This window comes from Condylura cristata, unplaced genomic scaffold (assembly GCF_000260355.1).
Source record: "Condylura cristata isolate star-nosed mole 26May11 unplaced genomic scaffold, ConCri1.0 scaffold00004, whole genome shotgun sequence".
Classification (NCBI taxonomy): domain Eukaryota; kingdom Metazoa; phylum Chordata; class Mammalia; order Eulipotyphla; family Talpidae; genus Condylura; species Condylura cristata.
Genome location: NW_004567105.1, coordinates 71839246 through 71854527, shown reverse-complemented (window position 1 = coordinate 71854527; position 15282 = coordinate 71839246). Strand labels below are relative to the sequence as shown.

General features: G+C 48.0%; 1 protein-coding gene across 2 annotated transcripts in view; it reads right to left on the bottom strand.

The window, feature by feature from the left end:
- The window catches only part of OSBPL10 (oxysterol binding protein-like 10), a 221625-nt gene that overhangs the window by 17520 nt on the left and 188823 nt on the right, over positions 1–15282 (bottom strand). For both annotated transcript variants that reach the window (XM_012720407.1, XM_004676357.2), the window contains one exon: positions 2093–2242. In XM_012720407.1, coding sequence (XP_012575861.1) covers positions 2093–2242 — 150 coding nt within the window. The remainder of the gene's footprint in view (positions 1–2092; positions 2243–15282) is intronic.

Genomic DNA, 15282 nt, shown 5'->3' with positions numbered 1-15282 from the left:
GCCCCCACCACCCTGCCCTGTGCTAAAACAAGCAGACTTCAGCGCTGATTTAATCCAGTGCCTTATGCTCCCCCGTGCCTAGACCTGGAAACTCAACTTACTGGAGAAAGAGACAAGTTGCTAAAGAGTCCCACTTTAACACTGTGATCTAAAAGTCTCACACGCCCCCTGGTGGTGGGTGGCAATCCCACCTCCTTCCTCAAGACAAGTCATGTGCAGAACACCTGGGGTTCTCCTGCAAGAGCCAGCGCCTGCACCCCTCTGCTCTCCTGCCCGCTGCTACAGTGGACAAGCTCTCAGGACACCTCTTCTTTCTGTGCAAAAGGCCTTCGCTCACCTCCTACAGTTCCTGCAGCCACCTCCCCTTCCTCTTCCCTCTCCTAACCATCCATCAGTATTCCATTACTTGAAGAGACCAAGTCTCTCAATTCTAGTTGCTCCACCAGCTTCTACCCAATTTTCTGCTACCCTTTTCTATGGGAATTCTTTGAATAAACTATATCACATTAGCAATTTCTTCTCGTCTTTGACCACAGTGCAATCAGGACTTGACAAAACCAAAAACAATTTGCAAGCCTAATCTTTTCTAACCCATCAGTAGCAACTCGGCATAGTTGAAAATTCTCTCCTGAAACACTCATGTGGTGTGACCACCATCACATCACAAGTCTGGTCTCTCTCCTACCTACTGGCAGACCCTGTTCAGTATCCTTTGCTGGATCCTTCTCATCTCCTGACAGCTAAATACTGGCATGATTCAGTCCTGGGGCTGTTGTCCCTTACAGTTCACCTCCTTGAGCTCACTTCCACTTCATGGCCTTGGACACCCTCTGTCGGCCCACTTTCAAGACTCAGTCTTCTACATCTCACACCAAATACACCCAAGTATGAATGTATGCCATTCACCAACTTCTCCAGTCTGTTCTCATAACCTCCTCCTTCTCAGGAGTGAGGAACGGAAGTCTGTTACACTGGTTGTTCACGATCAAGTGTAGTTCCTGCAATTTACACTCTTGTAGAATCTCCTCCTCTTCCATCTGGGCTGAACATGCGACTTGTTTAATCAATGGCATGGCATGGAAGTGACACCATGCCAGTGTGCAGTCTAAACCTTCAAAAGGCTAATCAGCTTCCACTTTTGTCCTCTTGGGAACTTCAAGCCACCCATGCAAGAAGTCAGACTGCTTCGCTGGAGACACCACATGGGAAGGAAACATGGACAGAGAAAAGTTCAACAACTTCAAGGAAAGAGACAGAAAGGCTCAGCTGTTCTGGCCAAGTCCAGCCCACAATAAACCCAGGAGCTGATGACAGGCACATAACCTTGGCAAAACTAGCACAACTGCACAGAGCCCAGTCCACATTGCAGAGCTATGAACAAAGAAATTGGTTATTATCTTAAGCCACCACATTTGGGGGAGTTAGTTCCTCTGCAACCGATAAATGAAACAAATGGCAACTCTGTTATTCCAGCTGTCAATTTGCCTTCAGTGGCTGGGAGCTGGGTTCTCTTGATTCCTCAACCAGAGGAGTTAGTTACACTTTTACCAAGTTATACGGTTTATCAACCAGCAGGTTTCCTTCTTTACTGTGGATAGTGAGATCTAGCTCCCTAACAAGGCTGGCCTCTGGAGACGATTGGTTACAGCTAACAAGTTAGCAGGTTGTGGCTAGGCAGACAGTGGGCTCACTCCTGGCTTCCCATTTGCCTTCTTCCTGTGTCATTGTGATGGCCAACACACCATACCTAATGCCGTCAGCCACCTTTCACCTTCCCAAGAAAACAACAGGAAACCAAGAATTCCTACCTTCCATTTTCCTTATCCCCTCCTATGCGCTTTTCTCCTGCTTTGCAGGGTAGTGGCCCCTCCAGAGAACCCAACACAAAGTTCCCACTCTAAACATTCATGGGAAGACAGCCTTACAGTATCATGGGAAGATACCGGCATATCTGTTCTTGACCACAGTTCTGGCTTTCCCCACCGCCCTGACTTTCTCAGCCTCCCCACAGTGAGGAGAAAGTGACTGGGGAGGCAGGGCAGACACAGAACCATGCAGTTGCTCACAAACCCAGTGGGATATGCCAACCTACCTTGGTCAAATCCATTCCAAGTTTGAGCTGTGAAATGAGATGAAGAATTACGCTACGCTGATCCTCCATGACACCCAGTTCTGTCTCTTCCTTATCTTCAGTGTCGCTTTTTTCATCTTCAGACAAAACCAATTCAGGGCCTGAGTTTGACTAAAAAAAAAAAAAAAAAAGATCATCGAACAAATCACCAGCTGGTCTAGCAGAAGTCTGAAGCACAGCTTATGAACCCTTCTGCTTCAAAATGGCAGGAGCTCAGTTTACTCTCACACCCCCAATGGAGAGTCATCTATAAACTAGTCCAGCTGGTTATGGGGCAAAAGATGATGCTTTGTGGGATGCATGACCCTTTGGGGATGCTACAGCCACTGCACATGGCTATCATCGTTCCCAATATCACCTGGTAGTTCTGGACCCTAAGGACGTTCCTTAACAAAACAAAAGCTTCCTCCTCTTTCAAAAGATTGTAATATATATACCCTTATGCTGACTATTCCTAAACAATGGGTACTATAAGCTTACATAACCCTGGGCATTTTATATCTAATGTAAATTTTTCTGCTTATAAGCAAAAGTAAGAGATCCTTGGGACTGACTGAAATTACCTTATTCATGGGAAAATTTACTCTCAGTCCATTTCTGCTTATATCAATTAATATCACCACAGCAGGTATACACGGCTCGGAGTTGACATTAACTTAGGAAGAAAGACGTGGAAATGGAAGGCAAGACTCTGAAATCTGGTGATAATGCTGAGCTTCAGGGCTGGCAACAGGCCCTATTCTCCTCAATGCAAGTTCATCCATTCACATGCTTGATTCCAATTTTTCAAATTACACAGAAAAGAGGCAAGTCAATAAACGACAAGGGGGACAGTGAGCACACTTTCCAATACCGAGTTTTAAGAACTCTGGCAATGATGCGAAGTTGCCCTGGAAATTCTGTTGAAAGAAGTAGCCCCATTCTACCCTCCATAAGTAGCTATGTTCTTATGGAACGTACTTAAAGGCAAGTACTGTACACAAAACAAAATTGATGGTTTTTGTTACTCATGTCAGAGAGAATCAACTTCCTAGGCAGAAATGCAGGCACTCAAAATTCACGATGCAAGGACACAAGCCCAAATACCTTTGCAAAAATGAATCATTTATAAACCTCTTTATACAGACGCAGCCCGTTAACTAAAGGCAATTCTAACACATCCGGTTATTTCAGTGACTGTCTGGCCTCCTGTACATGTGCTGGCCATGCCTTACCACACTGCATGGAGGAAATAGTGCTGCTGGAGAGGCATCTCAAAATTTCAGTTGAAACAGACATTTTCCAATGACGTACCTCTCAAATGATTCCCAGTCACGTTTCTGAAAAACCCCAGTCTTGGAGGGGTGGCTGGGAAGGCCGCCATACAGCCTAGGGAGCCTTCCCCCACCAAAAGTCAACTCCATTTTGTGCCATGAGGTTCTCCAGCCCCATCGTCATGTGTATTATTGGACATCGCTGCCAAGTTGCTTTTCTAGAAATACTGAAATATCTGAGGCTGAGGACTCCCAACCCCATCCTGCTTCGGAGGAGACTAAGCAAAGGGAAGTCTGTGAGTGACGGGCCACCCCGATTCTCCTTGGGGACATTAGGGACAAAAGCCCAGCATTTAGGCAGTGCCCTGAGGCCACCCTGCCACTCATACCCCATCAGCTGCACCTGCAGCCTCCACGGCCACTGCAGTTGAGCCCAAATGGCTAAAGCGAGGAGGGCAGGGCCCCCTGTCAGCCTCCTGGCTCTCCCCTCCGCTGCCATCTCCCTTCATGGGATCTCATCATGTCCAGTCAGATGTCACAGAAGTCAGAGGTAACGCCACTCTGGGACACAGGGACTGCCACTGCTGCTTTCTGTGAGGTGGCCTGGTGTCCGTGGTCTGCATTCTCTGACTTCCCTCAACCCAGGGGCAGCATGGAGGACTGGACAAGGCTTGGGCAGCTTGCTTTGGGAGGAAAAAGAACAAACAAAAACAAATCAAAGCTATCATCTAGTACCCAAGGGAGGCAGGTGGGAAGCAAAGTCTTGAACATCTCCATAAGAAAGGTAGCTACCTGTTGAGTGCAATTATTCCTGCTTGAAAGTAGTTGTTCTCACAAAGTCCTGATTGCAGACTAAACAAATCAATAGCTCAAGTGAGGCTGCCAAAAGCTTTGTGAAGCAAAGAATGGAATGATTGCTCCTTCTGAAAATGTGATTTCCCATATGCCCACAAGCCAGTGCATGGAGAACTCACCTTCCTTCCCACTCATCGACACCCTTTTGTGACATGTTGACAGCCCTCCCGGGTCCACACCTCTTCCTGCTGTCTGCCTGATTTGAAAAGTTAAGTCCAGCTGTCCCCGACTTCTGTGAGACCCCAGCACTTGACACTGAGGATGTGCATCGGCGTGCACACCCCTCTCCAGTGCTTCCCACTTCAATCAGGCTGCACTTCTTGTGTCTGAAGAGGCCTCTCAGACACTGGCTCCAACTGAGAGAACTCAGGCTGGTGCACGGCCCCAGAAGCTGACTCACTCCAGCAAGACTGGTAGCCAGAGCTTGCGGGGGCCCTGAAGGGAAGGCCAAGGAGAGAGAGGCCTGGGAGAGCCTGCCATACACTCCCTCGTTGGCACCACCCTTAGCAACTGTGCCCAGCACTCAAACACAGGTCCAGCAAAATCTCGGTCTCCCACAGCTTCTGAGAGCTTGCCTATTTGCTTATGATTTGCAAAAATGTCTAACCTGCAAGTAAATAGTCAGGATTAAGAAGAAAAAATGTTGGTTTCATTTATCGCGTTGTTAGTGCGAGGCTAAAGGACCCTCGCACCCAGGAACTCAGTCCATTGGCATCCTCCTCCCTCGGTACAAGTAGGGGAGAGTACTGGTAGACAAAAAGGTGAGAACATTTCACAGGCCCTCACAGTTTGAAGGAGATCAACTGGCAATGTAAATATGCACGTGTACCATCCTCAAAGCACCCACTATTAGCAGCTCTGCAAGAAACCCAGCTTTGATTGATCGTAAAGGCAAAAACCCCTCTCTTTAAGGGTCAAAGGGGCTCTGACGTGAAATTGAAAACACTGGTAACTGCCTCTGCCTCCAAGTGTTCAGTTCCCCAATGGAGCCCCTGTGCCAATCCACATTCTCACCCTCCCTCTCTCAAAAAGTTGTTTTTCTCCTCGTACCTCTGCTTGTCCCTCCGCTCCTCAGAGATTGTGGCCAGTGAGCCAGACCAGTCTTAAAAATGTGTGCAGCCTTGAAAATGGAATTAGAATAGGTTTTAAAGAGAAACAGGCATTGGAAAAATGAGCTTTTCAATAAAAACAAAAATTATGTCTCAATATTTCTACCACATAAGCACCTCCGGGCATATGGTATGACAAAAAACCAAGTGACTCATACCTATTAGCAAATGAGCGGAAAAGAAAAGTAAATTTGATGGATTAAAAAAAAAGTGGGCCCTCCCTGGTGGCGCAACGGGTTAAAACACAGACCTGTGAAGCTGTCGCGGCCACTGCAGCACGGGTTTGGAGGTGACCCACATGGCGTGGCAGAACTCTGCTGACCGTCTGCTGCTCCCCTCAGGAGTGTGTTTCAGTTAATCTGCCCGTTCTGCTCCCCACTCTGTCTCTGGTGAATCCTCTCACCCCCTGCACCTCTGGCCCCAGTTCTGTATGCAGCAATAAATACCTCTTAAAAAATAATAAGCTTCAAGGGCAGACGGAGGGGTGGGGGTTTAGGGACACACTGGCGAGTCACCTGAGCCCCAGACAAAGGTTCTTCATGTTAGTCCTAAGGATACTCCTTAAGATATGTCACATTCTTGACATTTATGTAAAAAGTATGTCTCTGGTATTTTTCCTTGGAGAAGAACTAAAAAGGACATACAGGCCCGAGATGTGTTACTTTGGCATGTGGAGCCTGTTTAGGTCAATTGAGGCCCTTTGGGCTCAAGAGAAACCTTGGCCACTCCTATAACTTGGCCATTACCTCGAAGAATGGAAGTTGGAGTATCTGCCCAAATTGGGATATGCTTGCCTGGAGTGCCACTTGCAGCAGAGAAACCTAATTCAGAGGCAGGGCAGACGTCTCATCCCAGACATTCTGTCATTGCCATAGGAGCCCCTCTCCCTCCCGAGCGCCCCAGGTCCCTCAGCCACACTCAGCTTGGCACTGCGGCCCACAAGCTGTTGTACTACTTTTAGGATCCACATCATGTAGACTCCCCGTATGATGTTAATAAATGTGTTCTTTTCTCCTACTAATCTGATGTTAATTTGATTGCTTGACCAGTCTGAGAAGAAGACAGAGGAGTCTCTGGAGGGAAAAATTCTCCTCTCTACTCCTGTAGCTCTCCATGGGCTCTTGGAAGGACACTTGCCCCTGCGCTAACCTCAGGCCTCTCGAGCCAAAGAGAATGTGACTACGTAATAGAGATGAACTCAGCATGGAAGGCAGGTTGCAATCTGCCGGTGTGACTCTGCCTTTATCAAAAACCTCCTCATTCACTATGGGCTGATTTAATTTTGTTCTTACCAGTGCTGTAACAGAAAGATTGAACAAACCATTGAGGACCTACTGTGCTTCTTGCCTCGGAGGAAGTAGAACATGCACAAGATTACGGATGGGGGCCAAAGTGAGAAGCAAAAACATAACTGAGGTTTGCATGGGTTCCACAGTCTCCTCAATGGGGACACAGCACAGGGGACACACTGAACTTGGCTTTCACCTTAGCTTTTCAACAAAAATCTTAATACTTTTCAATACAAATGCAAATTCCAAGCAAATTGCAATTCCAATCTATTTTATTCAATACATATAAGTAATTTAACTACAGGTTGGGTCAATCTAGGAAAATCATGAACAGAAATTTATCTTCAGTCCACTGGCCTGTCACAGGCTTAGCTCCAACTGGGCCCCTGAGCTTACTCCCCTGCCCAACACCCCACTCCTGCTTTGCCTTCCCCAGGGTGTGGACATTCAACCCACCCTTCTTCACAATGCTCTCTCTTAACTCTGTCCCGCCCAGAACCATGACCCATATTAGCAATTTGATCTATTAATGTCCCTTTTACTTGTAAATGTCTTCTAACTTAGTGTTTTGGTGCAGAGGGTTGAATCCTTAGATGCGAGGTGTTAGCAGAGAGGCATAGAGGGTTCACCACCCAATCTTCATTTAAAAGAGCTTGTTCAGGCTTTAGAGAGAGCTCTTCCATGCCAGAGCCCTTACATCACAATCACGCAGGTAAGAGGGGTCTGCTTTAGCAAGGATCATGGTGGGACCCTACGGCCACATTTTGCCCAAGCAAATAAGCATCTTAGAACAGGTATTCTACAGAAGTAAACAAAACCTACATTGTGGAAAACATAATCTACCAAGTTCAAGTACTCTGCAGTAGTCCTGAAAATCTATCTGACCACGGACAGAAATAACATCAGCAGGGAGTGAACATCAGCTTCTCTTCCAGCAGTCAACATATTGAACCTTGAGCTTTTTTAAAGCCTGGCACCTCTCCCCCACACTGTCACCTTGGCACAGAGGCATTGGGTGAGCTGACCTTGGTTGGTATTGAATGACAAGAACTGAATGACGACCAGACATTGCCTATACAGTAAAAAGGGGGAACCCAGCCATGTCCAAAAGAATAAGTATCTGATATTCTGAGGGCCACAGAAAGGTGGGCAGTGGGGGAGAAGACCAAGGCACCAGCCTCTATTTTCAAATGTCAGAAAGACCATGTTAGACAGTGGTAGGGCAAAGGAGTAACTAGGGAACGACACAGGCAATGTGACTTCCCTCACAATTCTAACCACTACACAGAACATGTAACCACATGTAATAATGGCCACTCGGGCAGACTTGGTCATTGGGTATAAGAGTCAACAGAAGTTGGTGTACCAAAATATGAGTTTCCAGAAAAAATAAGTGTGTGTGAGGATCATCTCTGGTCCAGAGGGCCAGAGATCGGAAGAGTAGATAAATGAAATACAAAGGGGGTGAATAAAGAAACTCAGCAGCTACAGGAAGAAGGGGCCTAAGAATGTTAAGGTACAAATGCCCTGGGATCAACTCACTGCACCAACTTTTCCAGTTCTGTGAGGAAGGTACCACTGTTGATGGCATTTATGGAAGCCATAAACCCGAGGATGTCTCTCCACTCGCTACTCCCATCTCTAGTCAGTTTTTTAACATAACTATTTACAGGTATATTTAACCAAATTATCACAATTACTGCTTTATCCTCAGAGTGTATCATGACATTAGTAATTATTTTACACCCTAAGAAGCCCCATATAACAGCCCAAAGTCATAGAAACTGGCATAGCTGTAGTGGAAGGTCCAGTCCAAACTGGTACTCAAGTCAGTAATATCAGCAAAACGCAGGGCACACAAAGATGGGTGGGAGCCAGGAAATTTCACTTGGCATTTTTGTCACTCATTCCCCCGTAAGAAATGACTATCGCATGACTACCAAGTGCAAGGCACTCACTGTCATGTGCCTGGAAGAAGCATTTCCCCTGAGGACATACACAGACATAAAGATTTGTCATATGAATGTAAAGTGGCCGCTTCGGATGACCTACTGTCCTTCCCGCACTTAGCACAGGTGGGATTTCTCCGCCTGAAGCATCTCTTCCATGCCGGTCTCTGAGTCGCCAAAAGTAGGCCATCTTTGTTGGGTGGAGCGTCTCTCAGTTGAGTGGATGGCCGTTCCCCTCCGGTCAGATGTCATGCCAAAGAGCTTGATGTTGGGCACATGTCACGATGGCGTCCAGCAGAGCTGACACCCAGGCCCTGCTGCAGGGCAGCTGCTGAGAGGGCCTCACATGTACCAGCCTCTCCGTGGGGCCACATCCAAAGCCAGGCGACCGCCTGTGCCGTGAAGGCCACCACTGGATTTAGGGTACCTTATCTTGCCATTTGGAGGTAGGAACAACGAGGTCACTGATGTGGGGAGTCCCCGATGTTGAGAAGTTGGCGCTGGTCCTAAACAAATTCAAGTCGAAGCATGTCCGCACAGCAGGCTGGTCCCAGCTGCCATTTTGGAGATGCTGAGTTGGTGGCCACTGACATCACAATCCTCCTGCTGCCTCGCGGTGGACGCTCTGGCTTTCTTGCTCTAACCACACATACACACACATTTACCACACTTGGCTCTCATAGACTGGAAGGACAGATGCTCTTCCTGAGCAAAGGGGCCGACCTGCAGAAAGGTTAATTTTAAATAAAACACACCCTGGAAGGTCACTCTGGGGCAGGGGGGAAGGCGCATTCTCATCAGCTCAGACAGTCGGGACAAAGGCACCGGAGATGTGCCAGGTTGCCCCAGCAAACATCAGGGGAAGCATTCGTGGGCAAGGGCAGTCCCTGTCCCTTTCTAATTTCCACATATCTGCTTGGAAACCATTTTTACATGAACAAGCAAAAGAAAGGAATTGAGAAGGGGCAAAGAAAACCTAAGGAAAGTACCAAAAATGAAAAAGGAAGCGGCAACAGCAAAGGGAGAGGAGGCAGTGACCGTGCTTAGCTGTGAGCTGACCACCTGCATGCAGGAATGAGGGGCCACGAGACGCCCTGAGGACCCGTCAGCATTAGCCTCCGATGGAGAAGGCCTGAGCTCCAACTGCTGTCCATGGCTCTGCAACATTATCTCAATGAGCAAGCAATTGTCCAGAACGTTCCAACCAAACCCATCGCTGAATTAATACAGTGGCCAGGAGCTCAGCAAGACTCCCTGTATGCACAGCTCTGGGTGGGGGGGGGGGGGGCAGGGTCACCACAGCCCTCCCTCTGGGGTGTGGCAGCAGTACAGGTCAACTGTCCAAGCCTAAAGGAGGCTTGTTAGCACCAGGATAAGTCACGAGAGGAAAAGGAGGCCGCAAAAGCAGAAGCGACCACCATGGTTCTGAGAGGCAGTGAAGCACTGAGGGAGAGTACTGAGCTCTTCCCACAGCAGCAACCCGGATGTCAAGGACGTCAAGCCTTTCGCCTGTCAGATTCAATCTTCTCACCTATGAAGAGGAGACGGTGCACCCACCCCTTAGGAGACTGCTGACAATGAGACCCAGAAAACATCAAGTCCAGTGGATGGTGAATGGCCACCGCTCAGCTTCCTCACAGGGTACGTGGTAGAACCCATGGCCATTATGTTCTGGAAGCCACTGCCTCTACTTCCCTCTAGCCCGCCCACCCACCACCCTCAACCACCCCGACAGAAGCTTTATGGAAGCTGTATGAGATGCACAAGCTCTTCTAGGCCTTCCCAGCAAGCCGGACACAGAGGATTCTGGAGCTGGAAGGCCCAGACCATGAGGTAGCACCACCTGTGCTAAGAAGGGAATTAGATTTAAAACAAATCAAGCCAAGCCAAGCATCCCAGGCAGACCTGGGAGCCACCTGGGACAAACACAAGCAGCAAGGGCAGTGTCAGAGAGGGCAGTATTGGTCAGCACGAAGACCAGAGATGGCAGCAGTGCGCCTGCTACTCACGCTACCCAAGTGTTCCAGAGGCCAGGAAGGCAGTGAAGGGACCCTTGAGACCCCATCCTACCTTCCCAGCCTCTGGGAGGACAAGTGGTGGTTTCAGGCACACAGGACGTACAGGTGGGTAAGGTGTGTGGACAGCAGGCAGCAGACCTCTGAGTTCTCCTCATCCCAGTCACCCTGAGTGTCACCATTTGCAAAGGGCCACAGTTGACAATGAAAATATAAGGATGCTTAAGGCCTGGCCTCTGCATTCAACAAGGTGGTTTTCTGCTCCAGGAGGAAAGTGTGCACACTCTTCCTCCTAGCCCTGATATCTCACCAGTCATTCAACTCAGCACTCGAGCCTTACTTGAAAAGCCGGTGTCACAGGAACAGAGGAAATGGCTCCTCCTCAGCAAGGGACACTGAGCACTTTGTACATGATCAAGCATTTTGCTCAAATTTTGTTGCCAAGTTGCTCATGCTCTTTCCCACGGGAACAGGAGTGTCAATTTTTTTTTTGGTAAAGTAACATTGGGCATGCAAGGCTGGCTGCTTAGGGCCCTGGGTGATCTGGACTTAGAAGCCACGTGGCACTGAGGGAAAAAAGATAGTCACAGCTGTCCATCAACCTGACTCAGGAGTGGAGGGTGTGGCTATGTGGCTTCAGTTTATCCTAACTCAAACTGTTTGGTGACAAAAAAACTTGTCTAATTCAAGTTTTCATTCCAAGAATCCCTATACAAAGTTTGGTTGCATAAGAGGCGCTCAGTAAAAAAAATTTACAATTAATAGATGAGTAAATACAAGAGGAATATGAGAACGTATGCCAGGCCCAAATCCAGATTTACAACTCAAAGGGCAACAAGTCCTAAAATACCACATATTCTCTGATTGCATTAATGCAAACATTCAAAATAGGCAAATCTAAAGACAAAAAGGAGGTGAGCAGCTGTCAGGGCGGGGTGGGGCTGAAGGATCGGCAGAATGAACAGCAGAACAGTGCTTATTTTGAGATGGTATTGAAAATGCTCTCAAACTGTGGTGATACAGCACGCATTTGAGAATGTATAACATGCACTGAATGATACACCTTAGCTGGCCAGGTGTATTGTATGGCACGGGAATTGTCTCTCAATTCTGGAATCAACATTGAAATAAAAAATATGAACACCTGAAGTAAAGTCAAACAACAGGTCAGAAGGAAGCTCGTGACCTAGGTGGCCAGAGAGGCTTAAGCAGAAGGGGAGGTGGACTCTGAGCTGGGTCTCACCAACAGTAGCACTCTGAAGAGTCAGGGAACATTCCCCCAGGGGGGATGCACGACAGGAGGGAGTCTCGCCAAGATGGTCCAGATGGCCTGGGTCTTAGACCCCATGACTAGACTCCCTCCCTTGGAGATGCCATATGACATCATGGCTGGAACAATGTATATACCAGCAACTTCAAAGTACGTATCTCAAGACAAGCTCAATTCCCCTGCATGCCAACTGTCTTCCCAACATCTCCCTCTCCGTGGTGGGCACAATAACAGACTCCCCGAGGCATCCATGTTCAAAATGTTACTTTGAATGACACAAGAGACTTTACAGATGTGCTTAACAGCCTTCTGGATGATCCAGGTGGATCCAAAATAATCACTCTAATTCCTAAAATTGGAGACTCCTTCCTGGCTGTGGTCAGAAGAATATGTGTCTACGGTAGGAACACCAGAGAGATAGACCATGGCTGGCTCTGAAGGCGCAGGGTATACAACTCAAAGCATGTAGGCGGCCTCTGGATGCTGGAAAAGGCAGGAACAGGCCGTCTCCTGGCCCCCACAACAGAACACAGCCCTGACAAACCAGTGAGAGTTTAGTCCAATGACCAAGTGTTGAACTTCTGACCTACAGAGGTCTACAGTAATAAATTCGTGAGGTTTTAACCAAGTCATTTTGTAAGTTTGTTAGAGCAGCAACAGAAAACTAACACACTATTTAATAGGCATATCACATATAAAAGCACCCAAAACACCTCCAAAATGAGATCCTCACCATATCAGTAAACGCCAACCTTATTTTTCCAGTCTCAGCCAAAGCCTTGGCAGCATCCCGAACTTCACTATCTTGCGCACGGTCTACCCCTCATCACACAGCAAATCCCGCGAATGACACTCAGAAGCCAACTGCTTCTCACATCCTCCACCACACCGGCACGAGCCACCGTGATGCCTCACCACCTGACTACATCAGCTCCCCATCAGTCTCTCACCCCCTCCCTAGTCTAAATCTCCTCACAGCAGTCAGAAAGGCATCTTAAATCATCAAGCAGATCACATGGTGCCATACTCAAGAACACCCCACTTCACTCAGAAGGAATCTGAGTCCTTACTGCGGCCTGAGAGGCCTCCCCTAGTCTTGCTCTGCTACTCTGAGATTCCTCCCCACCACACACCACCTGCTGTTCAGTCTGCCCAGTCTGCTCCTGACACGTGCTGCTCCAGCACGTGAGCCCACACCTGCATCGGGTGCACCTGCTGCTCTCACTCTTCCTCCTTCAGATCTGGGCACTTCTCACTCAGATCTCAGTGTCACCGGACCATCACCAGAACTGGCACCACTGCCACCTCCATCTGTCACTGTCCGCTCCTTCCCCAGCTCTGCTTCCCCTCCCAGCATCAATGGCTCTCAACTCTACCATAATCTGGTGTATCACCTCCTCCCCGTCACCCTCACCCCCCCCCCCCCCAGTAGAAGTGAGCTTACAAGACTCAGGACTGTTATGTCTATCAAAAAATGCTGTTACTGACATTTTAGTTGAATGAGAAATGAAATCAACACCTACGTTTCTCCTGTTGAAATGAGGAACAATGGACAATTTTTAGAAAGCTGAGAAATAGAACCCTGACCCCAGGAGAAAGAATGCCTGACTGACTAAGCAACAGTGTGACTGGAGACAAAGGCAGTGAGTGCTGGGTGGGGCCATCCTGGAAGATCCCTGCAGCAAAGGTAACCAGGTGAGTGCAGGTAGTGTTCGACTCCCTTCTTTCACCTTCATTAAGTAAACACATGCGAGGCACAACATTAGACACATTCGTGCCCAATGGCAGAGGAATGGCCTCTGTCCTCCTGGACCTGCAGCCTTGACAGCTTCATTTTCCAGCCCCACTTACAGAAGATCAAAGAGTGAGCTGCTATGGGGGTGCAGGAGTCATGGGAGAAGCCTAAGATTGCATGCCAAGCGCATACACAAAGAACAGCTGTGATGGTGGCAGCTAGAGCCAAAAGCAACACTAGCCAAAAATACCCACAGGTGAAGCTTAATACACCATGGGCAAGACAAGCCCGCTGAGCTTCATACAGTCAGGTAACACTAAATGGGGAGAAAAACTATTAAATCTTACCCGCGACCACCTCAGTGACCCACATTCACCTAAAAAAAAGCTCCAACAGCACCCTGACATCTGTTTTCTCACCATCCTCTTCACCATCCTCGTCAGCTTCGCAGACACCTCCCTGTGCCTCATCCCCGGACATCCACCCAGTCCCCATCCCCTTCCTTTCCTCAGCTCTGCAGTCACACCCTAGACTGCAGACACATAAATGTATGATCCCAACACTTCCCGGAATATCTCTCTGCTCTGGACTCCTCCTGTGAGACTTTGTCTTGTATCACTAGAACATTCTTCCCCACACACCCACTTGCCCCGAGAAAACTATCCACTCTGCCAACTGCCCTTGACCAGGCCCCTTTTCATTTTCCCTCCTGCTCCTCCCCTAAACTTCCTCCAGCCCAGGCTCCATCCCACACACATCCGTGCTCCTCTGGACGTGCACTGCTCAGTACAGAGGCCACCAGTCCGCTGTAGCTATTTAATCAATTAAAAACAAGTGAACTTTAGAATTCAGTTCCTCAGCCACACTGTCAGTGCTCAGAGGACACACGTGGCGAGTGGCTACCTTGTCCATCAGTAGAGAAAGAAATTGCTCTTGTGATCTTCCGGACAGTTCTGCCCTATACATCTAGTATCATCCCCATTCATTTCTACTTCTCCCATCATTCGTTATTTCCCTGCAAAAACAGCATCTGAGCCATGACACAGGTTCTGATGGCCCCAGGACAGGCGCTCTAACCCCTGATAGCGCCCCAAGTCATTCCTATGTGACTGCCAAGTCCAGCTTTTCTGCACTCCTTGGTAATATAAAGCTCAGCAAGACAGGGCATTTTGAAATCTACAATTCCTAGTGAAATGCAGAAGCTAGCTTTCCAAACACCTTTGCCTCAGGAACAAAGTGAGGGAATGATGCCCATGGGCAGCCAATAAGAATAAAATAGCTCTGTGCTAAAAATGCAAAGGAATTCTAGGTATGATACGCTTCTCTTGCAGCCACTGATGCACACACTCAGAATTCTGGCTTCCCACATGCACAGTTTAAATTATTACTGACTTATGCTTTGTGCTGGGTGATGGATTTCTTCTGCTTCTGCAAATGCCTTTATTCAGAAAGTAAACATGATGAGACAAAAGCCGATGACACCATGTTAGGTATTCTTTCAGACTCTCATTTAATGCCATTAATTGCTGGATTGCCTTCCTCTTTCCACAATTATACATAACTGTAGGCTTGAACTCTAAAGTAAAGACAGACAAAAGAATGCCAAGCAATGAGGGTTTGCAAAGACAACAAGGAGAGGCACTAAATCAGACCTACTTGTGTGGTTCCCCGAACCT